This window comes from Lynx rufus, unplaced genomic scaffold (genome assembly GCF_022079265.1).
Source record: "Lynx rufus isolate CCGP_SWC_20201006 ecotype Redwood Valley unplaced genomic scaffold, mLynRuf1.p SCAF_7, whole genome shotgun sequence".
Classification (NCBI taxonomy): Eukaryota; Metazoa; Chordata; class Mammalia; order Carnivora; family Felidae; genus Lynx; species Lynx rufus.
The window spans coordinates 127,066,109-127,092,390 of record NW_025814889.1 but is presented as its reverse complement, the minus strand read 5'-3'; the positions used below and the strand labels follow the sequence as shown (position 1 = coordinate 127,092,390).

General features: G+C 48.1%; 1 protein-coding gene across 1 annotated transcript in view; it reads right to left on the bottom strand.

Annotated features, from left to right (window-relative positions):
* The window catches only part of ABTB3 (ankyrin repeat and BTB domain containing 3), a 315,600-nt gene that overhangs the window by 58,742 nt on the left and 230,576 nt on the right, over positions 1-26,282 (bottom strand). The window contains exon 4 of the mRNA XM_047066948.1: positions 20,224-20,376. Within this exon, the coding sequence (XP_046922904.1) occupies positions 20,224-20,376 (153 nt within the window). The remainder of the gene's footprint in view (positions 1-20,223; positions 20,377-26,282) is intronic.

Here is a 26,282-nt window from a genome sequence, read left to right as displayed (position 1 = left end):
GTCAGACTTGGGTTTGTGTGTGATCTCCCACACTCTGTCAGCCGAATTCCACAGAATCTGACATTAACGAATGCTTACTGTGTGCCACGCACACTGGGGGGTCCAGAGAGCCCACCTGGATGAGATTTCTGCCCCGAGAGACTCGGAGGCTAGGGGACATGCCACGATTCATTCATTCCCACATACCGTTCACTGAACACCAGCAACAGGCAGGTACAGGGTTAGGTGCTGGGGTCCCACAGCAAGCGAGCCAGATCAAGCCCTGCCTTCTCAGGCTACACGGACAGAAGGATACTGAGCAAGTTGTTGGCTCCACTGGTGACCACGTAATTGAAAATGGACGTGTCTTGGGAGAAAAATGAGAACAGAACCCTAACTCAAAGTAGTAACCGAGAATCGAGTCCCTGGCCTTTCCTGTTCCTCGGGGGGGATGCTAGAGAGATTTATGATGTCGAGAAGGAGACAACAGGTGCTGATTTCATTATCTGGATCTTCAGGAACTCACTGAAGGGTGGTGGAGACAACTAGTGATGTTGATGTATATGCCAATATAGCCTATTTCCTGGCTGCATAACCTTGGGCAAGTTCCCCCATCTCTCTCTGGGCCTCCCTTTCCCCATTTATAAGTTGGGGAGAACCAGTACCCGTGTTCAGGTTTTGTGAGGAATAGGTGAGACAGTGCATACGAATCTATTTTGGCTATTCTGGAGCCCTGTTCAAATACAGACACGTGGCTAGAGGATGTGGGATGTGTAACGCTGGTACAGACTATGGATTTCTAGAAGATGTGCACATATTTCAGCCACCTGAAACGCAGCACGCACATTACAGGCACTCAGCGCCCCTAGTACCTCTATGGGAACTAGGGTAATATGTTGGCTATGAAGCAACATATAAACTAGGCATGGAAAACAGGGTTAATCTCAGGCTCCAACCCTGATTCACTAGTGCGGCTGGTTGGAGTATGGTGTTGTGGTTGGTTGGGGTGTGGTGTTAAGGAAGATTCTGAGGCCATGTCAAGGCTTTGCCAGGAAAGAGGGGCATGTAGGACCCAACAGAACAGTTCTGAAAGTAACTGGTAAGGCAGAAATATGGCCAAGATAAAGGCTCAGATGAATGTGACTTTAGGTCGTGGCTGCACCACCCATCAGCTGTGTGATCTTGGATGAATCCCATTTCCTTCAACAGCCTCAGTTTCCTTATCCAGAAAATGGGGGTGTTAGGCTGGTCAAGCTCTTGGGTGCCTCCAAGCATGGACATTCTCTGAGTTTATCCCATGTTTTCTGGTGCTCATGTATTATCCCTTACTAGGCAACAGCTTTCCTCCCTGGCTTCATCCCAACATTTTAGCTTCTCTGTCTTTGCTCTTATTTCATGCGAACACTTATTCGTGGCCAAGGGGATCGTCTGGGAAAGGAATGTGTCACAATGACCACCATCTTCCAGCATCCATTCTCCACCCCCTCCTTATAGTAATACAGCATCTTCTGACCTCACTGAGTTTTGGCATGGCACATGGCTGTCCGGTTAGAAATTATATTTCCCCTTGTGGTCAGTGACAGCCATTTGACTAAGTTCCACTTCCCCCTCCCCAGCTGATAAACAGACTTGCCCATGTCCTAGCTCTGACTGTGCAGGTGAGCCCAATGCACTAAGGCAGGGCTGGCAAAGTTTTTCTTTTCCAAGTTTATTTATTTATTTTGAGAGGGACAGACAGTGTGAGTGGGGGAGGGGCAGAGAGAGAGAGAGGGAGACACAGAATTCCAAGCAGGCTCTGTGCTGCCAGTACAGAGCCCAACGTGGGGATTGAACTCATGAAACTGTGATATCATGACCTGAGCCAAAACCAGGAGTTGGATGCTTGCTTAACCAGCTGAGCCACCCAGGTGCCCCAAGTTGGCCAAGTTTTTCTTAATGAATGAGGTAGCCGCTATTTTAGGCTTTAGGATAGATGGTCTCTGTTGGGACTACTCAGGTCTGCTGTTGGGGCTCGAGGACAGCCAGAGGCAACAGGCAAACAAATAGGTGTGACTGTGTCCCCATAAACTTTTGTTAAGAAAAAAGCCAGGCTGACTTACGGGCCATAGTTTGCCGATGCCTGCTCTAAAGGAATTGCAGAGCAACAAGATGGAAGGAATTTGGGTCTTCAGGGGGATCTTGTGGAGCAGAGGTGCCCCATGAGCTTGCACTGGCTGATCTACTACACGATGGAGAAATAAACATCTATTATAGTTACGTCACTGTACTTTGAGATACTCTTATCATTTGTCTGACTAATACAGGAGCTAAGAAAGTAACTGCCCCTTATGGCTACTCTCCGAATACATCAGAATGGAAAAATAGCTTTCCTAGAATTTAAAGGGCCAGATTGGGCTGCTTTCTCCCATTTCCTAATTTCTGTGTCTCTAGATAAGAATACGAGAGTCTGTAGGTCCAAGGCAGGGGTTTACTGCTATAGAGTATGTAGGAGAATAAGGTTCTTGGGTTTCATTTATAAGGGTCTGGTGGCCCCCAGGATAAAAGCAAGACAATGTGCTCTCAGTATGCCAGCGGCTGCACTGGCCAGGCTGCCTGGGGGGATCCTGAGGGTGTACCAGGGCCACAGGTGCCCGGCCCTGGTTTCCCAGTTTATTGACCTCCTACCTGGAGGAGGTCAGCCTGGGGGAGGTGGGGGACGGGGGCACAAAGCCAAGAATTGGCTGGTTTACACTTCTATGGAAAAGCAGCCCTGTGGTTCTCAAAGAGCCACGAAGACAGCCACGTTCTGTTCCTGCTGCAAGGCACAGGAGGTCTGACTGGAAGAGAGTTTCAGGAAGCAGGGAGAGGTGCAGGGTGTGGGTGCAGAGGGGCAAACTCTAGGCCAGGGCAGTCCTAAATCCCATGCTGCTGGCCGGCACAGGGTTTGGAAACAGACTGAAAACTTACATGTGGGGCACCCACGTGCCCAGTCCTCTCTGTGGTCCTTCATCATGCTGGGTCCACTCGTGTGTGTGCCCTGCCTGGCCTCGGCCTCAGAGTTTGGACCCGGGCCTAGCTAAGGATGAATGCGGTCAGTTACAGATATTAAGAATTTAAGATTTAAGAATTCTTCATTAATTCATTCTGATCACCTATTACTTGTCAGGCAGTGTGCAAGGCACTAAGTGCTTCCACACTCAGAATATTTTATTGGTTCCCTGGGGTGCCTGGGTGGCTCAGTCGGTTAAGTGTCTGACTCTTGATTTTGGCTCAGGTCACGATCTCACAGTTTGTAGGATTGAGCCCCCCACAGCGGGCTCTGCACCTACAGTGCGGGGCTACTTGGGATTCTCTCCTCTCTCTCTCTCTCTCTCTGACCCCACCTTGCTCATGTTGTCCCTGACAATAAGTAAACGTAAAAAGTATTTTTTTGGTTCCCTAATAATAATAATAATAATAATAATAATAGCAAACACATATCATTTATTGTGTGCCAGGAACTATTTTAATTTTACACACCCATATATATATATATATATATATATATATATATATATATATATATATGTCCTACACACACCTGTGAATGAGTGGGTGTCTGTATATACATGTAAAATATGTATGTATACACACACACAGATACTCATTCATATATATGATCTTACCTAATCCTTACTTTAACCCTACACAATTTATCTTCACCTTTCAGAAGAAGAAACTACAGCACAGAGAGGCTAAGAAACTCACCGAGGTCACAGAGCCACCAGGTGGTAGGACTGAGATTTGAACTGGGAAGGCTGTTGCTGGAGCCCAGCTCTTTTCGCCCCAGCCCACTGCCTGTCGGTTCTAGTAAAGGTCTTCCACAAACACATAGATTCTATGCTAACGCTGCCTGGGTCACTGCTAGATGTCAGGTGCTGTGCAGGAAGCCAAAGAAACATAAATTCCCACTCACAGGCCTCAAACTCGAGGCCCTCTTGTAACCGCCCCTCCCGAGAGGTCCCCATCACCCAACCATTTCTTCTTTTATTTTTTATTTATTTTTTTTAGTTTTGAGAGAGGGCCAGCGCGGGAGGGGCAGGGAGAAAGGGACAGAGGATCTGAACTGGGGCCTGCGCTGACAGCAGCGAGCCCCGTGCGGGGCTTGATCTTATGAACCATGAGATCATGACCTGAGCCAAAGTCGGATGCTCAGCCGACTGAGCCACCCAGGCGCCCCCATTTCTTCTTTCTCGCCCTTCCAGCCAATATGGCCTGCCGCCCACTCGGCACACAAGCCTCCCGGCTGCTTTCTGGTCTGCATGCACAGTGTGCCCCTCGCTTCAGATCCTCTCCCCGTATCCTGCTTTCCTTCAAATCCTATTCCAGATACAAGTACCACCTAACAGCTTTTGGCTTGCAGCATCCCAGAATGTCGGTGCTGAAAGAGAGCACTGGGGCCAACTCCTAACCTTCCTAAGATCAGGAAACTGGAAGCCTGAAAAGGGTTAACTAATCTGAAGCAGTTACAGATGCATTTAGGAGCAGAATGCATGTCCTCGGCTAGGGTCATTTAGCAAGTCTCTCTATGGATACCTGTAGGCTTGTGTAGGGCGGCGATTCTCAATCAGGGGCGCTTTTGTCACCCAGGGGACATCTGACGATGTCTGGAGACAGTCTGGGTTGTCACGAATAATGAGGTGCTCCTGGTGTCTCGTAGGTACAGGAGACTGATGCTATTGCATAGGACAGCATCCCCCTTCCCCAAACAAAGAATAATCCAGCCCCAAATGTCCACAGTTGAGACGGGTTGAGGTTGAGAAATCCTGGGAGAGGGTAATAACGTTTTTTTTTTTTTTTTTTTTTTTTTTTGCATTGTCTCTTCTATATCGAGCGGTTCCCATTACAGGATTCTGTAAGCGTGACAATAAAATGGTGGCTTCAGAAATGAATCGTGAAATGACAATTCAGAGGACGACAGGCCTGACTTGGATACCAGCCCCTGGCCCCCCTCCTCAACACACTTTCCCAAAAAAGCCACATTCCATTTCATAGGCTTCAAGTCCCCTAGTGGATGAGTTTTTCCTTTTCTTTTGGGTAGCAAAAAGATGAACAAATTGAGACTGTTCTGTGCTGAAGTAAGTCACACCAAGTTCTCTGTGCACCTTTCTAAGGAAAAAAAAGTATATATTATTGCAGCGAATGGAACATGTAACAGTGCAAAGTTCCTAGGAGAAATCTTTGTCCAAAAATGGTGTCTACTTGCTGTTTAATGCTGCTATACCAAAGTACAGAGAAGGGCCGGCTCATTAACCTGACTCGGATAAGGTAAAGAAAGTGTGAGTCCATGTGCTCCTCCCAGCTAATCTTTTCTGCCTTGGGAGAGATCCCAAGGGGCCTGGAACCTTTCTTCTCTTTAGAAGTAGATGGCCAGTTAGTGGCAAAACCCACTGTGTTTGCCTCCCTGCAAAACAAATTCTGGGTCCATTCAAATATGTGAAAAAAGATGTCTCTCAAATGCAAGGGCTACAAACACCCAGGAGAATGAACCTAGTGTGCTCATTTCTGAATGTGCTGTCATGTGATTTTGAGTAGAAAATGACGAAGCATCATTACACATCTCTTGCTTTGGCATCATGGCTTATTTTAAAAGAGTCGAAAATAAAGCCTATCCTTTAGAGAAAAGAGTCACCCCTAATTTTGGCAAGGCCTTAACGTATCCCTTTTTGGCAGAGACTGGTTATAGTCCCCCAGAGAGTTCTTTATCTCCTTCATGTATTGTTATAGGACCTGAATTTTTAGCTGCCCAGAGAAAGATGGTAACTCCCCAGCTCCCTGACGATCAGATGTGGCCAAATGACTAAGTGCTGACCAACAGGAAGGAAGTAAGGGGAAGTGATGTGTGCAGTCTCTGGGGTCTGCTCTATCCTTCTACTTTTCCTCTGCCCAAGAGGCAGAGAGGAAGTCCCGGTGGGTGGAACCAGCCATATGGCACCACGCAGAGGAAGGTAGCACCTAAGGAATGGTGAAGCAACAAGAGGGAAGGTGCCTGAGTCCCTGAGGTGGAGACGCCATAACAGCCCCGACTGCTTATGCCTGGATTCTTGTACGAGGGAGAATTTTAAACTCCTCTCTTATCCAAACTACAGGTATTTTGCATGTCTGTTACACCTAATGAATCTGTATGCTAATGAATCCATTCCGCAACCGGTTTTTAAATTAAAATCAGTTCAGGAAAGCACACAGCAAGTGCTAAGTACCCACTACCTATTATGTTAGGTGCTGGAGATTCAAAGAGACCAGCACACACCCCATTCCCCAAGGAATCTAGAAAGAACTAGTGGTCTTCTATTTAACAGTTTTCACAAACACACACACACACACACACACACACACACACACACACACACCTGTTCCCGTGGTATGAGAGCAAAGTTTGAGTGTTACAATTCCAACATTCCCAGTGACAACAGCCCCATAGGATGCTCTATGATGGGTGCACAAATGATTTCTGTAAAAGGCGGACTAGGAAATATTTTAGGCTTTGTGGGCCATACGGTCTCTGTCATAAGTACTCAACTCTGCCACTGTGTGAAAGCAAAGTGTGAAAGCAGCCACAGGCTATATAATAAGCAAATGGGTATGGCTGTTTGTCCAGGCAATTTTATTTGTAAAAATAGGTGGCAGACAGCTCTGGTTTGCCAACCCTTGTTCTATGGTAAAATATTTAAACAGGATAACCTTCTCTTTGGGATTTACAAGAAACACAGCATGTTAAAAGCATGGAGAAAGTTTTGTTTTTTTTTTTAAAGCCTATTTAATTTTACTTTGCCAGTGTTCCCCAAATTTGAACCGCTTAACACTTTTTTTTAAATAATGCTTATTAATATCCCATAACTGGCCTTCTAAATATGCTGTTGCAAACACTGGCTAAGTAACTTTTATTGTTAATAAATTAATTTAGGCACACATAAAAGAAAAAGCAATACAATGACCACCTATATGCTTACCATTATAATTATATTTATAAATATATAAAGCATTATAATTACAAAGTCCCTTAGACCCCCCTCCTGATTCCATCATTTCATCTACTTCCTGAGATTACCCTATCTCATCAGGTTGAATTTATCATCCTCATGCATGCTTTAGATGTTTTACTGCTTTTATTAAATTCCTGATAATATATAGACTGTTTTGCATGTTGGTAAACTTTATGTAAATGTTAGCACACTACACAAATCCTGTCTCGATTTGCTTTTTTTTTTTTTAACACAATATTACATTTCTGGGATTTGACTGTGTAATAACATGTAGATCTGGTTCATTTACTTTCCTTGCTACTCGGTATGCCATTGAATGAACATTTACTCCTTCTCTTGTAGACAGCTTGTTTCTTTTCCCTTTTCTTCATTTTGCAATTATAAACACAAAATGAACACCTGATTTCCATGTGGAGGAGTTTCTCTAGGGTATAAACCTAAGAGTAGAATTATGTGTTTCCAAGTTTCCTTGAAAGTGGACTCAGAGTCCCCTTCAGTGATGTATTGGAGTTCTGACTGTTCTAGATCTTTGCTCAAATCTGGTATCATCAGACTGTCACTTTTTTGCTGACCTGATGGGTGTGAAAGGCATGCCTAGGTGTGGTTTTGAATGCACTTCAGGATTATAAGTAAGGCTCAGCCCTCTTCATAGGTTTCTTGGCCATGTGGCAGCATATTTCCACGTTAAGCCTTCACAGGCATCTTTGGCACTGGTCAACGCTATGTTAGATTTGCACAAGAGGCTGCCATGCACCTGAATTTCTTCTTCTTTTTTTTTAATGTTTATTTTTGAGCGAGAGAGAGAGAGACAGACAGAGCATGAGTCGGGGAGAGGCAGAGACAGAGAGGGAGACACAGAATCCGAAGCAGGCTCCAGGCTCCGAGCTGTCAGCACAGAGCCCAATGCAGCACTCGAACTCACAAACCTTGAGATCACGACCTGGGCCGAAGTCGGATGCTTAACTGACTGAGCCACCCAGGCGCCCGGCACCTAAATTTCTAAGAGATTCTAAGGCTGGAGACTGTAGGAGGTGGGCCTCATTCAAAGTTACTTTCACGCTTCCTGATGTTGATTCTTTGACTGGAGCTACTCCCTTCAGCAGAGAGAATGGGGCTTTGGAGTCTGTAGACAGACTTGGTTCAAATCCAAGACAGGACACATTCTACATGTGATAGTGGGTAGGTTTATGAACCTCCTGGAGCCCCAGTGTTCTCAGATGTGCAAAGGAAAATCGAGCCCTTTCATAGAGCTGAATGGAGCAGAGCACGAGAAGCACCCAGGACAGTGCCTGGCCCAGGCAGGTTCTTGATTGTTAGTTCCTCTATCATCTGCTAACATACAGGAGAGACGGTGAGCTGAAGCTCTACCCGTTTCTTTCACCTTCTGCATGCCTCAGTTTCCCCCACAGGTAAAAGTGTCATTCCCATGCGCACACCTAATGTTAGGCCACAAGACTGAATAATCTTCAGGGCTAGACAGGCCTTTGGAGATCATCAAGTCTGGTGATTCTTAATGTTTTATAGAGAAATTTAATGCGCTGATGAAAAGGAAGTTCATTCTGGAAAAATGGCACAGACAACAGAACATCGTGATGCCTAGAAACTTGCTGAGTGATTGGGACCCGCTCCTTCGCTCTTACCCAAAGCACCTTTGTTGTCATGGTTTTGAACAAAGTACTTTGTACTAAGTACATGCCTTTGAATGAGTACGGTTGCCTAATTGCTAAGCGAAGAGAATATTCCTGTGTAAGTATTATTTTAAACTAGAATTTGAGAGATTTGCTAGCAGCTAAGTAAATAAAGCACCCTGGACAGAAATTTAACAGACTCAAGAGGAGGCCAAACAAAACAAAACAAAAAAAGGTCCCTGTTCCCAGGAAGCCAAATCCCATATGGCAAAGTACACACCCTCACAACTGCCAGCTGGGATCGGAAGCTCCAATTTGGAAGCGAGCCCCAAATGCCATTTAAGATGTAGTTCTCTGTGTTGCCGTGAAGCATCAACTGTGTTTCTGTTTTGCTTTTAACACTTGGAAAGCTCAGAACAAATTCCAAGTGTTGGCAAACTGTCTGTCGCCTGCAATATGGTTTCCGCCCACGCCAGGCTGCAGAAAGCAAAGGGTGCTGTGCTCCCCTCACCGGCATGCCCGGTGGCGTCCTTTCGTCTGCATCTTCTGTGCTGGCACAGCAACCTGGGGTTCCGGCGGGCCCTCTCCGTCTCGGTTCCCTTGGTGACCGCTGCCTCTTCTCTGGCCTAGGGCCTCTCTTCCCTCGTGTCACGGTGAGGCCTCTCCTTCAGTCCCTTCCTTGGGACGCTCTCACCCGCACCTGTGACATCAGTTGCCACCCATCTGCCAGCGTTGCCCCCAAAGGCCTCCTTAGTGCGACCTCTCTTTGAGCTCCACACTTGCTTACCCACGTCTCCCATGTCGAAGCCTGTTCTCATCTGTGTCAGTCCAGGAAAAGTCTTAGTCATTTAGTATAGTAGCAGCATAGTAACAACCTTCTGCATCATTCATTCGTTCATTCATTCATTCTACTGGGCCCCAACTAAGTGTCAAGCTCTGTGGTAGGCCCCAGAATTCAGGTATCTGATTTCTTCTTCTTCCTCTTCTTTTTTTAAAATGTTTATTTGTATTTGAGAGACAGAGAGACAGAGTGTGAGTGGGGAAGGGGCAGAGAGAGAGGGAGACACAGAATCCGAAGCAGGCTCCAGGCTCCAGGCTCCGAGCTGTCAGCACAGAGCCCGATGCGGGGCTTGAACCCATGAACTGTGAGATCGTGACCTGAGCCGAAGTCGGATGCTTAACTGACTGAGTCACCCAGGCACCCCTCAGGTATCTGATATCTGCCCTAGCCAAGTAAGCCAGTTGTCTGAGATAAAGTCCATGCTGCAAGACCCTTTCTTCTAGAATATTCTATGCCCCCTAACCTCTTCCCTAACTTCTGCTCACTTGGGGCAAGGCCCTGCCAATGGGGAGCCATATCTGCCTTTGTCCACACACATTCTCCTTTCCTTCTGCTGTCTCTTCTCACTGCTGACCCCACCTCAGGTCACAAATGCAGCTGGTGATGGGCGCTCGACTGCTTTGAAGAAGTGTGGTTGTCTAACCATTGATGGCCTTCAAAATCTCCTACTTGTCACTGGGGTGGGAGAGTGGCCCCCTGGCCAGTTGGCCGGGTTGAATCTCTTCCTGCACCCTCGGGGGCTGGCTCACCAGCAGAGAGAGGAAGGCAGAGGCCTCAGCCTGGGCTACAAACCATATCCCAGATGGTATACCACCACATGTCATTGAGACACTTATTTCCGCTCTCTACCAGAGGAAGCTGAGGCTATTGTTTTTGGTAACCAGGAGGTAACCTTCTGGGTCCAGAGTGGAGAAATAAAGATAATCGCTAATATCCGATGTGCATTTACTATGACGCAAGTATACTATGTGGTTTACATGCTACATGGTGCTAATAAATACATATTATTTTACTGGATCCTTCCTACAACTTCATGAGGTGGGCATATGGTTGTCCCCATCTTGCAGATATAGAAACTGAGGCCCAGAGAGGTAAGCAACTTGCCTAAGGTCATATGGAGAGTAAATGGTCAAGCCAGGACTCAAACCCAGGTAGTCAGGCTGCAAGGCCTACACTCCTAACCACTGAGCTCTGCTTCCTCTCTGTTAGATGCTCGGGGAGCACCTGACTCACTGGCAACCTTGCTCTGGTGGAGAAGCCCTACATGGACTCTCTCATTTCTGCAGACAACCAGCTGGCATGGCAACTTGTCTTTGACATTTTCAAAACTGAATCCATTATTACTTAGCTCATATTGTCCTTGTCCTCTATTTGTTAAAAGCATCCCTAAGCTACACACCCTCCCAAGACAGAAACCTCAGGGTGAATCTTTAATGTAAAAAATTTGGTGAGGGGAACAGGTTACCACATGCTACAGAATGCAACAGTCACATGGGTTTCCCTGCCGTCTCTGTCCCCCAGTGTGATGGGTTGAATTATGTCCCCTTTCAATATGTTGATGTCCTAACCCTCCACCCCTTTACATGTGAATGTGACTTTACTTGGAAATAGGGTCTTTCTAGACGTAAGCAAATCAAGATGTGGTCACGGGGGTGGGTCCCAATCCAACATGACTGGTGTCCCTATAAGATGAAAATCTGGACAGAGAGAAGGCCATGTGAGGAGGAGGCAGAGACTGGGGTTGTGTTGCCACAAGCCAAGGAATAGCTGGCTTTTCTAGAAGCTGGAAGAAGAAAGGAAGGATCCTCCTCCAGACAATCTGGAAGGAACATGGCCCTTGATTTTGGACTTCTGGCCTCCAGACCAATGTGTCTGTTGTTTTAAGACATCCTATCTGTGGTATTTTGTTACAGCAGCCACAGGAGTCCCATACACTCATTTTCCAGTTCTCCTCCGCGGGTGTGGATATGACCCTGGTTACTGGCTTCGTTATCTACCCTTCCAGCGACAGCCCAACATGGATAGCAAATATACGTGCATACTTCACACAAGGGTGACACTTTAGACACTATCCTGCATCGTCTCTTTCATTTGGTAACACACGACAGCCATTGAAAGAAATTGTGGTCAAATATATACAACACTGATTTACCGTTTTAAACATTTTAAAGTGTGCGCATTCGGTGGCATGAAGTACCTTCCTATTGTCATGACACCATCACCACTGTTCGTCCTGGGGACTTGTTCATCTTCCCAAACTGGATCTCTGTCCCCAGGAAGCACCAAACACCCCAGCCCACGGCTGCCAGAGCCATGCCTGATACCCCTCACTCCCTCACCCCACATACATCACCAAGTCCTGCTGCTTCCACCTTCACTGGGTCTCCGGCCCTCCCCACCTCTCAGTCCGACTGCCTGCGGCTCTCACCTGGGTTCCCGAAACAGCTTCTGGACTCTGGTCCCACCCCTGCGCGCCTCAGCCCATTATCCACACAGCCACCAGCCCTTCCTTCTAAACTACAAATCTGATGTCATCTCCCTGCTTAAAAGTCTGTGACGGCTCCTACGTCCTGCATATACAGTCAGATGAGCTCAGCCCTATTTTTGGTGCCTGGTCCGGAGCCTGGCCCGCAGGAGGTGCTCAGGGGGGTGGTGCTTGAATGGTGTGAATTCCTTAGGTTTCCTCCAACCCGAGCTCCCACCCTGAGGACCCCTGTGTGGTCCCCTCCGTGTAGACTGACTTCCCTTCCTCTCCTCTCTTCACTTTCTCCACCTGATCAATCTGTTCATTCGTCAGCATTAAGATCGAAGCTACCTCGTATGTTTCCAGCTGTCCCGGAGCCAGATCTTTACTGCCCTATAATAGTTACCAGAATTTTCTGTAATTACTTGGGGACATGCCTCTCCCCCCGCCTGGCCATGGGGGACACACATGGGATGTCAGCCACACAGAAGGTGTCCGGTCTGTGCCTGCTGAGAGCAGGACAGCCTTGCTAGCTTAGCTCTTGGAGCAGGCTTCATGGCCTGTCCCTGACACTGTTAGGGGAGAACAGCTAGCCTCACCATGACTCTCCTGGGATCAGGGAGAGGGCAGTTTCCGGTCTTCCAGGAGGCGCTAATGCACTGACATCAGTGTGGGGACAGCAGTGGCTCCACCAGGTCACCATGGAGCCTGAAGCATAGATTTAATGTCCGCTGGAGGTGAGGAAGGGACTGGCATTCTGTGGCTGTCCTTCCAATGCCAGCCCCTCTGGAGAGGCCATGGGGAGCTGCAGGAATTTTCCAGAGCCAATCAAGGACAAGGGCACTCCAAGGAAGAAGAGAGAACAGCTCTTGACTCGGTGAGAGGCTGGGGAGCCTTCCGGGGCCCACAGAGCCATGCCAGGGCCCAGGTGCTCCACTTCCACAGGTGACCTTCTGAGGGAGGGAATGGGGAGGCCTCCAGGTCTGGATTCAGAGGTGGATATGGAAATGACCGAGGGAAATGGCTGGCGTGGATGTGGCTCCGGATGGAACCCTTTCCCCCCAGTTTTTTTCCCGGTCTTCTGCCTAAGATACCAAGTGTACCTTTAAATCAGGAGTGTGGCACTGTCTTTCCCCTTGGGAGCCCAAGGTGCTCTCTGAATACCGACCATCCGCCCCTCCCTCCTCAATCCCTATCTACCCCACACTGCTTCCCTGTCTTTGCAGCACTCAGACTATGTGAGATCATCTTGCCCATTTGTCACTGTTGTTTATTGCCTGCATTTCCCCAGCGGTGCCTAAGTCCTGGGGTCCTTGTCCCCCCCCCCCCCAAGCCCAGAACAAGGCCTGGTTCCATACAGATGGGTGGAGAATGATGGAGAGCGTCTCTCCTTCTGACACAAGGGCCGGAAGTCCCCTCACGGGGCGATACTCTTCTTAAAGGGCCACAGATGTTCATGGGAAAGAGGGCCAACAGCTCCAGCAGCACAATGCCTGTCTCCTAGGTGACTCGGTGATCACCAGATGCTATGGCCCTGACGTGGCCTCCCTATGCCCCCCACAGGGCGTCACGGACCACCAGCACCCCCATACATGTTGATAAACAAACCTGAACCTCCAGCTGTCATTAGAGGCTATGTGGGAGGCACCAGAATTTTAGGACAGGTACTGCTGGGGTGCAACCTTCACCTTAGAACCCAGTTTGACCCAAACTGGACAAATGGCAAAAGCCTGTTAACCTCAAAAGGTGTCCGGGAGACCTGAGAAGGGTTAAAAGCAGCAGATCAGGGGCGCCTGGGTGGCTCAGTTGGTTAAGCATCTGACTTTGGCTCAGGTTGTGATCTCGAGGTTCATGGAGTTCGAGCCCTACATCGGGCTCTGTGCTGACAGCTCAGACCCTGGAGCCTGCTTCAGGTTCTGGGTCTCCCTCCGCCTCTGCACATCCCCAACTCGTGCTCAGTCTCTCAAAATTTAAAAAAAATTTTTTTTTTTTTTAAATAGAGGTCAAGCAGGGTTCAATTCATTAAATTCATATTCGGCTCCCTTCTGGGGTTCCCCACCCCACGAAGCAAACTTGTCCTGTGAGATGGGCGAAGTCACCTGTTACACAGCAGCAGACCCAGATGAGAGCATCGAGAGTGTCGTTTGGCACCTAGTAAGTTCTCAGTAAATGTAACAAAAGAGGGAAGGAAAGAACGTAACGACCCTGGTCTCCTGAATCCCATCCTGATACCCTTCGCACCTTACCGCTCCCTAAACTTATCCATTCTGGGACAGCTCAAAACCTGTTTGAATTTAAGAAATACTTGCAAAAAGTAACTGTTTCCTGGAGTGAGCTCATCGTTCTAATAACCCCTAAATCCTGTTGGTAGATGCTGTTGATCAGCTAAGATAGGATTTGAAAACATCCCTTATTATCATTATTTTAACACAGCCCCACTCTGGAGCAGAAAAATTGCCTCTTACAAATACAGGGAAATAAACAGGATTTACTCTGTGTACTTCTAAACTGTTTCAAGACCAATTATTAACAAGAAAATGTAAAACCCTGCCCGCATGTATTATTTGTTCTTTCTTTTATTCTACAGGCCCCCTCCCCCACCTCCCAAAGGAGAGGAAAAAGAGAAGAAATAAAAGGCTGAATTTCCCAGGTTTACATTATCTGATATTTTAATTAAGGAAGAATAAATGGGTCACCCCTGTCAGCTTACAAACTGCAGCCGCATCAAATGGTGTTCCTTTTGAATAAACCCCATCACCATGGTGAGGCTTTACTGTAGCTGAATAAAGACAAAAGCAGAGCTCCAGCAGCATTTGGCCAAGGTCACTCTGAAAATCAATGTCTGTACTAGCATCAGACCTGAGAATCCTTGACTCTGGTTGCTCTGTCCCAGCTGGTATCCAGGCTGCCTCCCACCAGGAAACCTCGGCCAGCTGGTAGGTAATTATATGTGCTAATAGTCACTGACACTCTAGTCACCAAGCACCGAGATCCCAAGTTCCTGCGTTTGTTAGAAGCCCCAATGACCCGCACTTTTCTAGGGCTGTTTACTTAGAGAAGCGGGCTCAGCTCAGCTGGGCTCAGAACCTGGAGCCTACCTGGCAACTTGGAAGGTGAATGTCTGGGAGTGGGGGGAGGGGAGAGAGCCAAGGAGACAGTGTTGTTACCTCCACTGGCCAGGTCCTCCATTCTAGAACTCATCTGCCTCACAGTAGCTGTGTGACTTCAGGCAAGTTCTATTACCTCCATTAGCCTCAGCCTTCCTATCTGTAAAATGGGATAAAAAAGTCTGCCTTGCACAATTGTTGGCGACTGCATGCCACGAAGACAGTGCCTGGCACAGAGTAGGTGTCCAAAACCTTACTTTCCCTGACACCCAGCAGACTCAGGACTGTTGCAAAGAGAAGAGCTGGAGCCTCAAGGTCAAGTCAGATTCGAGCTGGTGATGGCAGGCAAGGGTGGTGGGAGAAAGCAGGCAGATAAGGTGCCACCCCGAGGACACAGGGAGCAGGGGAGTCTAGTGGGCAAAGGATGGGCTTTGGAGCATGAGCCACAAGGATCCCACCCCTGGTACCTCCATCTATAAAGTGTCCCACCAACAGCCTCCTAATCTGTAAAGTGGGGAGAGAACTGGCACACAGTAGGTGCTAAATAAATGGCCGCCCCTTAGCATCTCCCCAAGACCTGTCGTTATTCTAGGTGACAAGGTCATCCCTTATGGGATGACAGTGTAGGCAGGAGCTGCCTAGACAGAAACCTGAGTGGTTAGAACTACGGGCCTGGGGGTCTGGGGCACCTAAATCCATGTCCTGGCTTCACCACTTACGAGTCCTATGACCTGGGGCATGTTACTTAACCTATCTGTGCCTCAGTTTCCTTATCTGTAAAGTGGACATAATAACAGTATCCACTTCGTAAGGTTTGGAGAATATTAGATATTAATGAATCTGTGTAAAGCACTTCAAACAGTGCCCAGAATATGGTAAAGCATTTAATAAAGGCCAGCAATGGTGACTTGATCAGCCCCCGTATGTTCCTGGGCCAAGGGGCATCTTTGGGGTTTCCGGGGTGGGGGCGGGCTCTGTTTTATGCTGTAAATCCTCTATTTCCTGGAAGACCCCAATCAGATCAGAAGGGTGGAAATCTCTGTGGCCTGGTCACACGATTGGGCCAGATGGATTTCAGAGGAAGGGCAGTTTCTCATTGGGTGCACAGTGGGGATTTGAAAATAGTGACTATGTATGAGTTCAAAGTCTTTCACAATGTGTGTTCAGTGTGTGAAGTCTCTAAGCTCTTTGAGGGTTTGTGTTCCAAGTTTGAATCTGTGGCCTCTGGGCTTCTGTATTCAAGGTATGATGTCTGCAAACTCATTAAGGTGTGGGTTTCAAAGTTTGCCTCTGAAGTATCTCGAGTATGTGTTCAGGGTGTGAGGCCTCTGAAATCTTTGAAGATGTCTGTCCTAAGGTGTTTTCTAAATTTATTTTTATTTTTTGAGGCATGACCGATGTATTATATTAGCTTCAGATGTACATAATACAGTGATTTAACACTTGTTATACATTGTGAAATAGTCACCACCATAAGTGTGGTTACCATCTGTCATCTTACAAAGTTAATACGTATTATTATTATTAAAAATTTTTTTATATGTTTATTCATTGTTGAAAGAGAGACAGCACAAGCAGGGGTGGGGCGGAGAGAGAGGGAAACACAGAATCCGAAGCAGGCTCCAGGCTCTGAGCTGTCAGCCCAGAACCCAACGCGGGGCTCAAACTCACGAACTGTGAGATCATGACCTGAGCCGAAGTCGGACACTCAATCGACTGAGCCACTCAGGCGCCCCAGTTAATACATATAACTGACTATATTCTTCATCCCCGTGACTTACTTATTTTATAACTAGAAGCCTGTACTTTTTTAAAAAATTGTTTTTAAACATTAATTCATTTTTGAGACAGTGTGAGTGAGGAAGGGGCAGATTGAGAGGCAGACCCAGAACCCGAAGCAGGCTTCAGGATCCCAGCTGTCAGCACAGAGCCCGACGTGGGGCTCAAACTCACAGGCCTCGAGATCATGACCTGAGCTGAGGTCAGAGACTTAACCAGCTGAGCCATCCAGGTGCCCCAGAACTTTTTAATCCCCTTTACCCATTTTGCCCGATGCTCATTACCCTCCTCTGGAAGCCACTAATCTGTTTTTTGTATCTATGAGTCTGGGTTTGTTTTTTTTTTTTTCTTCCCTAGATTCCACACATAAGTGAAAGCATGTGGTATTTGTCTTTCTCTGTTTGACTCATTTCACTTAGCCTAATACCCTCAAGGTCCGTCCATGTTGTTGCAAACCAAGATTTCATTGGTTTTTATGGCTGCGTTGTATTCCACTGTGTATAAACACCACATCTTGTTTATCCATTCATCCATCGATGGACATAGGTTGTCTTCATGTTTTAGCTTACAAATAATGTGCAGTAAACATAGGGATGCAAATGTATTTTTTCCAATTCGTGTTTTTGTTTCTTCGGCTGGATACCCAGCAATGTGGCATTGCCGCATCCTGTGGTAACCCTAATTTTAATTTTTTGAGGCACCTCCATTACCGTTTTCCACGGTGGCTGCCATAGTCTGCATTTCCACCAACGCTGCACGAGGGTTCCTTTTCCTCCACATCCTCGCCGACACCTGTTTCTTGTCTTTTTGCTAATAGTCATTCTGACTGGTGTCAGGGGATATCTCCCTGTGGGTCTGATTTGCATTTTCTGGATGAGGAGCAATGCTGAGTAACTCTTCATGTGCTTGGTGGCCATCTGGACGTCCTCTTTGGGAATATGCCTATTCAGACCTTCTGCCCATTTTATAATCAGATTGTTTTTTTGTTACTGACTTGTATGAGTTCTTTACATATTTTAGATTCGTATCTTGAAACACAGACCACCAAAAGGTTCAGAAACTCCACTCTTCCTCACAAATCCCCAATAGCAGATGGATGTGAAACATTTAACAAACAACTCAGAGACCTCAAACTCTGACATGAAGACCCTCAAACTGCTCAACAACTCACACCTCGGACAAGACACCCGAACGTCTCAGAGCTCTCATACTCTGAACGAAGATGCCCACACAGCTCATAAACATAGATCTGCAAAGACCATCAAATGGCTCAAGGGATTCACTCTATCGGACGCACATACCCAAGTGTTCAGAATGCTATACTCTGTGTACAAACTGGCTAATACTTCAGAGACCTCACAATCTGAAAACAGATACAGAAACAGCACAGAGACCTACAGATGGACATATCTTGGACACATACCTGAAGCTGCCTTGCAGATCATATACCGAGAATACAAACTCCCAGATAGCCAGAGGCCTTACACCTGGGGAAACAGCCAGCCAGTTCAGGGCCCTCAAGAACAAAGGCTCCAACCAGCCAGTAGATCTCACACATTGATACAGACCCTTTAAACAGCTCAGAGAACTCTCACTCTGGGTTCAGAGTCCACACATCCAGGATGCGGAACCCACAAAGAATCGAGGGACTTCCAATCCTGCGCGGACCATACTAAATGGCTGGGCGACCCCAAATCTGGGATACAGACCCCCAACAGCTCAGAAACATTACACTTCAGGGACACAGACACCCAAGAACTCAGAGACCTCACACACTAAGGGGAAAAAAAACCCCAAACTGTTTAGAAACCCCACATGCTCAGGAATGCAAATCAAAATCACAATGAGTTATCAGCACACCCTTGTTAGAATGGCTAGCTATCCAAAAGCTAAGAAATAACAAGTGTTGGTGAGGATGTGGAGAAAAGGGAACCCCTGGGCACTCTTGGTGGAAATGTATATTGGTACAGCCACCATTCCATGATAGAAAACAGTGTGAAAGTGCCTCAAAAAATTAAAAATAGAACTACCATGTGATACAGTAATCCCACTTGTGGGTTGATATCCAAAGGAAATGAAAACAGGATTGCAAAGAGACATCTGTACCCCCACGTTCAAATACAGCATTAGCCACAATAGCCAAGATATGGAAACAACCTAAGTATCAATGGATGAATGGAGAAAGAAGATGCGAAAAAAATATATACGTACATAATGGAATATTATTCAGCCACAAGAAAAAAGGAAACCCTAGCGTTTCCATCAACTTGGATGGATCTTGAGGGCATTATGCTAAGTTAAATAAGTCAGACAGAGAAAGGCAAATACTGTGTGCTCTCATTTATATGTGGACTCTAAATAAAGCTGAGAGAGACAGAGAGTAGAATGGTGGTTACCGGGGGCAAGAGGGTGGGAGACATGGGGACATGTTGGTCCAAGGGTGCCAACTTCCTGTTATAAGATGACTAAGTTCTGGGGATCTAATCTACAGTATGGTGATTATAGCCAATAATACTGTATCATATACTTGAAAGTTGCTATTGCTAAGAGAGTGGGTCTTAAATGGTCTCACCACAAAAAGGAAATGGTCATCATGTGATGGAATGGAGGTGTTAGCCAACACTCTTAAAGGTGGTAATCATGTTGCAATATATAAATGTATCAAACCAACACCTTGTACACCTTACAGGTCCACAATGTTATATGTCAACTATGTATTAATAAAGTCGGGGCGGGGGGGATGAAGAAAGAAAAATAGAAAGAAAATAGTGACAATGACCACCCGGACGACAGCACACACATGCATACACACCTCTGAGCTTCCTGCTGTTTTGCATTTAGACCCAGCTTTTGACTCAGCTGAGTGGTTTCTTTTCTTTCTTTTGCTTTGGATAAAAATGAGTTCCCATGCACGGGGGGGGGAGGGGTCCCCGAGTGGCCCAAGAAAAATTCCCACCCTGATGGGGGAGAGACCTGGTTACAGGCGCGGGAAATAGAGGGCTCCCGCCATCCCTACGGATGTGAAAAAGCAGAGATGTGCTTTCACCCAGCCAGCAATTTTACTGTGCAAGATTTTGTTGGAAAACTACAGGAAGACCATAATTTCTTTCTCTTGGAGTGAGGGAAGAGGGAGAGAGAGGGAGGGAGGGAGGGAGAGGAGGAGAATGAGACTCAAAGAATGTGAACAGAAACAGGCAGGCCGATAACTGGTCATCCAAGAGCGGAGCGTTCCCAACACGCCCTGCTCCCGTCCTCCTCCATCCCTGGAAGTGCGGGGACCCGCTTAGCCTCAAGCCCGCGTCTGTCATTTCAACCGTCTGCGGGGCGCACGGCGGGCGCCGGGCGGGGCTCGGCCGGCGGTCCCGCCCCCCCCCCCCCCCCCCCCGGGGAGGACGCCCCTCGCTGCGCCCCCACCCGGCCCTACCTGAGCTGGCGCGGCTCGCAGTCCACGCCGGGCAGCAGCAGCCGGGCCGCCTGGCGGACGTCGTCGCTGTCCATGGAGAAGCTGCGGCGGTGGCCGGCGTGCGCCACGGCCACCCGGATCCACTCCATCAGCGGCGGCAGCACGAGGAAGGGCCTGCGCGGGAGGACGCGAGAGCGTTAGGGCGGCCGGGTGGCGGGGGCTGCCGGCTCAGCCCCACCTCCTGCTCGCCGGCCCCCACCCCCCACCCCCGCCCCTGAGCCCCCCCACCCCCACCCCGCTTTCCCTGGGGACCCTGACTCTGAATCCCCGTGTGGTGGGAGGACCTTTGGAGACATCCTGATCGCACGGGTGACCGCACCGGCGACCCCGGGGCAGACTCTCCGGAGTCTTTGGGCCTCAGTTTCCTCATCTGCAAAACAGGGATACCGTGTGACTATCCTGCGAGTGTTATCTCCCTCAGAGATCATGTGAACACACAGGAGATGGCTCACTTAAAGCACCAAGCACAGGGGCTGGCACTTAGTAGAAAACCCAAAAAACGCCTGGGGTTATTGGTACTTGGGACTCCCCATTCTGGATCCGGCCCTAAGGTGTCCTCCAAATCTCCCCTCCCATCTCCCCTGGCTCCCCTCGTGGAGCTCTCCCAGCCCCAGCTCTGCCTGAGCACCACGCTTCCAACAGCAAAGATCCAAGACCCCACGCAGTCTTCCCGCAGCCCGGTGGCTCTGCCCAGCACAGCCAGCACAACTGCCGGCGCCTGGGGGCCTGGCCACACCCCCTGAAGCTCCGGGAGTCTCAGGTTCCTCACCAGCTAACGAGACCACAGCAGGGGCCAGCTTGTTGCAAGAATTAACTGAGACCCTGCCCCAGGCTGACCGTACTTTGTAAGTGTAATACATTTGTGCCAACTTCCTGTTTCTTCCAGTGATGATTACAAACTCTGTCCTCCCATCAGGATCGCTGGGTTGGCCGGTGAGCCCTATCTCAGGGATTCTGATTGAATTCATCTAGGATGGGGCTGGATACTGGCAGTTTTTACCCCCCCCCCCCCCCCCCACACCCAAGGGGTGACTTCATTGCACATCAAAATTATCTGGAGGGCTTGTTAAAATACAGATTGCTGGGCCCCACCCACAAGGTGTCTGATCCAGTAGCTTGGGGAGGTAGACAAGAATCTGCATTTCTAATGAGTTTCTGTGTGATGTAGATACTGCTGGTCTGGGGTCACACTCAAAGAACTTCTGCTCTATAGGAATGCAAGCTGGTGCAGCCACTCTGGAAAACAGTATGGAGGTTCCTCAAAAAGCTAAAAATAGAACTGCTCTATGACCCAGCAATTGCACTACTAGGCATTTATCCAAGGGATACAGGTGTGCTGTTTCTAAGGGGCACATGCACCCCCATGTTTATAGCAGCACTATCAACAAGAGCCAAAGTATGGAAAGAGCCCAAATGTCCATCGATGGATGAATGGATAAAGAAGATGTGGTATACACACACACACACACACACACACACACACACACACACACACACACACACAATGGAGTATTACTCGGCAATCAAAAAGAATGAAATCTTGCCATTTGCAACTACATGGATGGAACTGGAGGGTATTATGCTAAGTGAAATTAGTCGGAGAAAGACAAATATCATAGGACTTCACTCATATGAGGACTTTAAGACACAGAACAGATGAACACAAGGGAAGGGAAGCAAAAATAACATAAAAACAGGGAGGGGGACAAAACAGAAGAGACTCAAATATGGAGAACAAACTGAGGGTTGCTGGATGGGTTGTGGGAGGGGGGGATGGGCTAAGAGGGTAAGGGGCATTAAGGAATCTACTCCTGAAATCATTGTTGCACTATATGCTAACTAATTTGGATGTAAATTTTAAAAAATAAAAAAATAAAAAATAAATAAAATAATGCTATTATTATCACACACACACACAAAAAGAACTTCTGCTCTAGGGTTGGTGGAGGGCCTGGGAATGTGCGTGTGCGTGCGTGTGTGTGTGTGTTAAAATGCACACCCGCCCCACCCACCTCATCTCCAGAGATGCTGATTTTGTCAGGTCCACCAATATAATTTTTTATTTTTTTATTTTTATTTTTTATTTTTGAGAGAGAGAGACAGAGTGCAAGTGGGGGAGGGGAAGAGAGAGAGAGGGAGACACAGAATCTGAAGCAGGCTCCAGGCTCTGAGCTGTCAGCACAGAGCCCGACGCGGGGCTCAAACTCATGAACCATGAGATCGTCACACCTGAGCCGAAGTCGGACGCTTAACTGACTGAGCCACCCAGGCATCCCCCACAAATATAATTTTAATAAGCAGCCCTTATGATGCTGATTTAAGTAGACCAAAGAACACACTTTGAGAAATGCAGATTTCACACAAACGTGCAGACCAAAAATGTTTCCTGTATTCGGCAGAACCATGGTTAGGCTGAGGCAAGCAGGGCACTCAGGGTGCAAAATTGAAGGAGGCCAGGTCATGCAAATATGTTCTAGGCACCTCTCCTGCCTCACCTTGACCCCAGTGCTGCCATTCAGTCCAGCATGGCTGCCACGGGGTGGAAAGAGGGTCATAAATGGAGGGTTGCCAAGGCAACAAACTGCTCACTGTATACAGGCATCCTGAGCTCCCTACCAAGTTTTTGGTGGCGAGTTCCAGTTTGCTAGAAAGCAAGCTGTATATCCAATGTTAACATTCAACAGCTAAGCTTTTTACAGTCGTTCTCAATTAATCCCATTCATGATCTCGTTGAAATGCTTAGGACCAACCTATAAGCTAGTTGTGACTACGCCTATTTTCTCCATCAGGAGAATGACGTTTATTGAGGGTAAGTAGCATGCTTTTGATTACAAGGTTAGCAAGTGTGAGAGCTAGGAGTTAGAGCCAAGATGTCTGAGTACACAGCCTGTGTGCCATAACCCCATGTGGTACTGACATTCTCTTGTCTAACTTCCCAGCATGTGCTCTGTTACCAGCATGCACCTGTTGCCCCAGAAGAACGAGCTGATCTGGTTACGGAATTTCCATGGCACACCATTTTCATTTCCGGCCACGCAGCTCAGTCCCCTGTCTGTAAGGCCTCCAGCTTTTTAAAAATCCACACCCCACTTACCCTTCCAACTACAGAGCAAATCCTACCCTACCCTAAACATTCCTCCTGACGATCCACTCCCAGTGGACCCCTCCTATAATAGACCCCACTCCACCGACCTTACCCACTGGCCTTGCAGATGCCCCAGTAGAAGAATGTAAACTCCATTGGGGGCAGGGACCTGGGCCTGCTAGATTCACTGATTCAGCCACGGCCCCAGGAAGGCCCTGGCAGGCTGGAAGCACTTAATAAATACTTGTTCACCAGACAGACAAAGATTTACCGATTTCCTACCGGGTACAATGGATACAATCGAGTTTCTGGACCCATGGACCCGGGAGGCAGTCTCCCAGGGAATTTCTGCCTGAGTCAGCCCGCTGCTTAGGCTGTCGCCCTCATTCTCTCGTTCTCTCCATCACCTAAACTGAATCAGGCACTCAATAAACACACACTGACTTGGAATTGAATTGGATTCTACTGTCTCAGGTGAGCCGGACTTATTTTTGTCACCATGTCTCCGTCGCTGTAGAAGCCAGCCCCGAGCGCTCAGAGAACTCTCCTCTGGGTTGTTTTTCCAAGGCAGCCGCCATCCCATCTGGCCTTTCCTTTGCTCGGTGCCCCCCAAGCGCAGCCCAGAACTCTCAGCCCCTGGGGGGCTGCGTCCCGTCTCTACTGCAGACTGCCCTTCGGCTTCTGCCTTTTATGTGAGGTGCGAGGCCCAGGGCACGCCGCCAGCTCCTGATGAATACTGAAGAGGAGAGAAAGAGACACTGCTGTCTTCAAAATAACACCTGTACCAAGACAGCTGGCGAGCACCAGAAGAAGAAACCTTGAACCCTAGGATTCCAGCCTGCTCTGGACTTTTCTCTGTACCTATTCTCCTTTCACCATTGCCTTCTCTCTCTCCGTCACCCTGACCTCAATAGTTTATAAGCACATGAATTCTTTGCCAGCAACTCATTTAAAAATCTTCTTATCCTGTCTACTCAGAGGGGGGAAAAGTGTTATTTTGTGATGTTTCTTTTGGAGGAGTTTGGAGATGGGAAAGAATTCTAGGGCCTTGAGTTAAGGAGAGGATGCAGGTAACGGAAGGAGAAAGGCTGCATTCTCCTGATGTATTTTTGAAGAGAACCGTGTTCCATTGACTACCGACTTTGTTCTGAAGTTGTCTCCAGTGACTAAAGCCTACAGGAGGCTTGTGAAGCCCATGGCTCAGTGAAGTGGTTAATCTTAGACTGTGTGCTCCACAACAGAATCACGGGGTACTGTGCGTATGTCTGAAAATTCCCCAGGCCCTGATTCACCCCCAGAGTTTTGGTTTAACAAGTCTGGGGTGGGGTCTGGGCATGTGCATTCTAAATTTTTTTTTTTTTAACATTTATTTATTTTTGAGAGACAGAGTGAGACAGAGCATGAGCAGGGGAGGGGCAGAGGGAGAGGGAGACACAGGATCTGAAGCAGGCTCCAGGCTCAGAGCTGTCGGCACAGAGCCTGACGCGGGGCTCAAACCCACGAACTCACGTGAGATCATGACCTGAGCTGAAGTCAGACGCCCAACTGACTGAGCCACCCAGGTGCTCCAGGGCACGTGCATTCTATTGTTTTTAATATGAAATTTATTGTCAAATCGGTTTCCATACAACACCCAGCGCTCATCCCGAAAGGTGCCCTCCTCAATGCCCATCACCCACCGTCCCCTCCATCCTACCCCCCATCAACCCTCATTTTATTCTCAGTTTTTAAGAGTCTCTATGGTTTGGCTCCCTCCCTCTCTAACTTTGGGCACGTGCATTCTTTTTTTTTTTAAATTTTTTTTTTCAACGTTTATTTATTTTTGGGACAGAGAGAGACAGAGCATGAACGGGGGAGGGGCAGAGAGAGAGGGAGACACAGAATCGGAAACGGGCTCCAGGCTCTGAGCCATCAGCCCAGAGCCTGACGCGGGGCTCGAACTCACGGACCGCAAGATCGTGACCTGGCTGAAGTCGGACGCTTAACCGACTGCGCCACCCAGGCGCCCCTGGGCACGTGCATTCTAAATAAGCTCCTTCTGGGGTTTGATAACTCCAACTGGGTGGCCTGAGGTGAACAGAGGGAGGGCACGGTCAACTCAACCAGGGCAGTGGCCATTGAAATCTTTGCTGCGGTGTTCGAAGAGAAGGTCTGTGGGGTTGGGACCAGGGATTCTAGAAGGGAAGAGAAAGCCTAGGGGGGGGCTTCTTGTAGCATCAAGAGAGCAAGTCGGCTAAGGAAGGTTGTTGGGCCCCAATTCGAGTGGTGGGAGATGGAGAAGATACATGGGTGGGGCCTTTCTGAAACACTGAAGAGAAAGCTGGTGAGGAGGGTGACCGCCGAGATTTGAAAGGGAGTTTGGGCGGGGAGGGGCTGGGCACTAAGGGGGATGGTGGGGTATGTGGGAGGAGCCTGGTTTGTCTGGGGTTCGGCAGAACCAGATTCTAGCCCTGAATCTACCAGAAGCCCACGGCAGGATTCTGGCTCTGGTCTGAAAACAGGTTCTCAGTGTTTTCATCGATAAAGCGGATGGGCTTGGATCAGATGGTCTGTTTCAGGAGTCAGCAAACCTTCTCTGCACAAGGCCAGATAGGAAATATATTAGGCTTTGTAGGCCATAGAGTTTCCGACTCAGCCACTCAACCCGGCCATTATAGTGTGAAAGCAGACCCCGACAATACGTCAGTGAAAGAACCTGGCTGTGTTCCACGAAAACTTTCTTCACAAAATCAGATGGCGGGTCATAGTTGGCCGACCCTGGGTCTGTTCATTCAGTTCCTTCCTCCTCTAAAATTCTTGGAGTATATTGAAATATAGCCAGTTTCCTGGGGGCTGAGGAAGACGCCCTGAAGATGGGCAGAAGCACGTGAAGATCTCAATGATGGGGACAGAAAGCTTTGGAGAGATTAGAAAATACGGCCCTCCCACAAGGAGG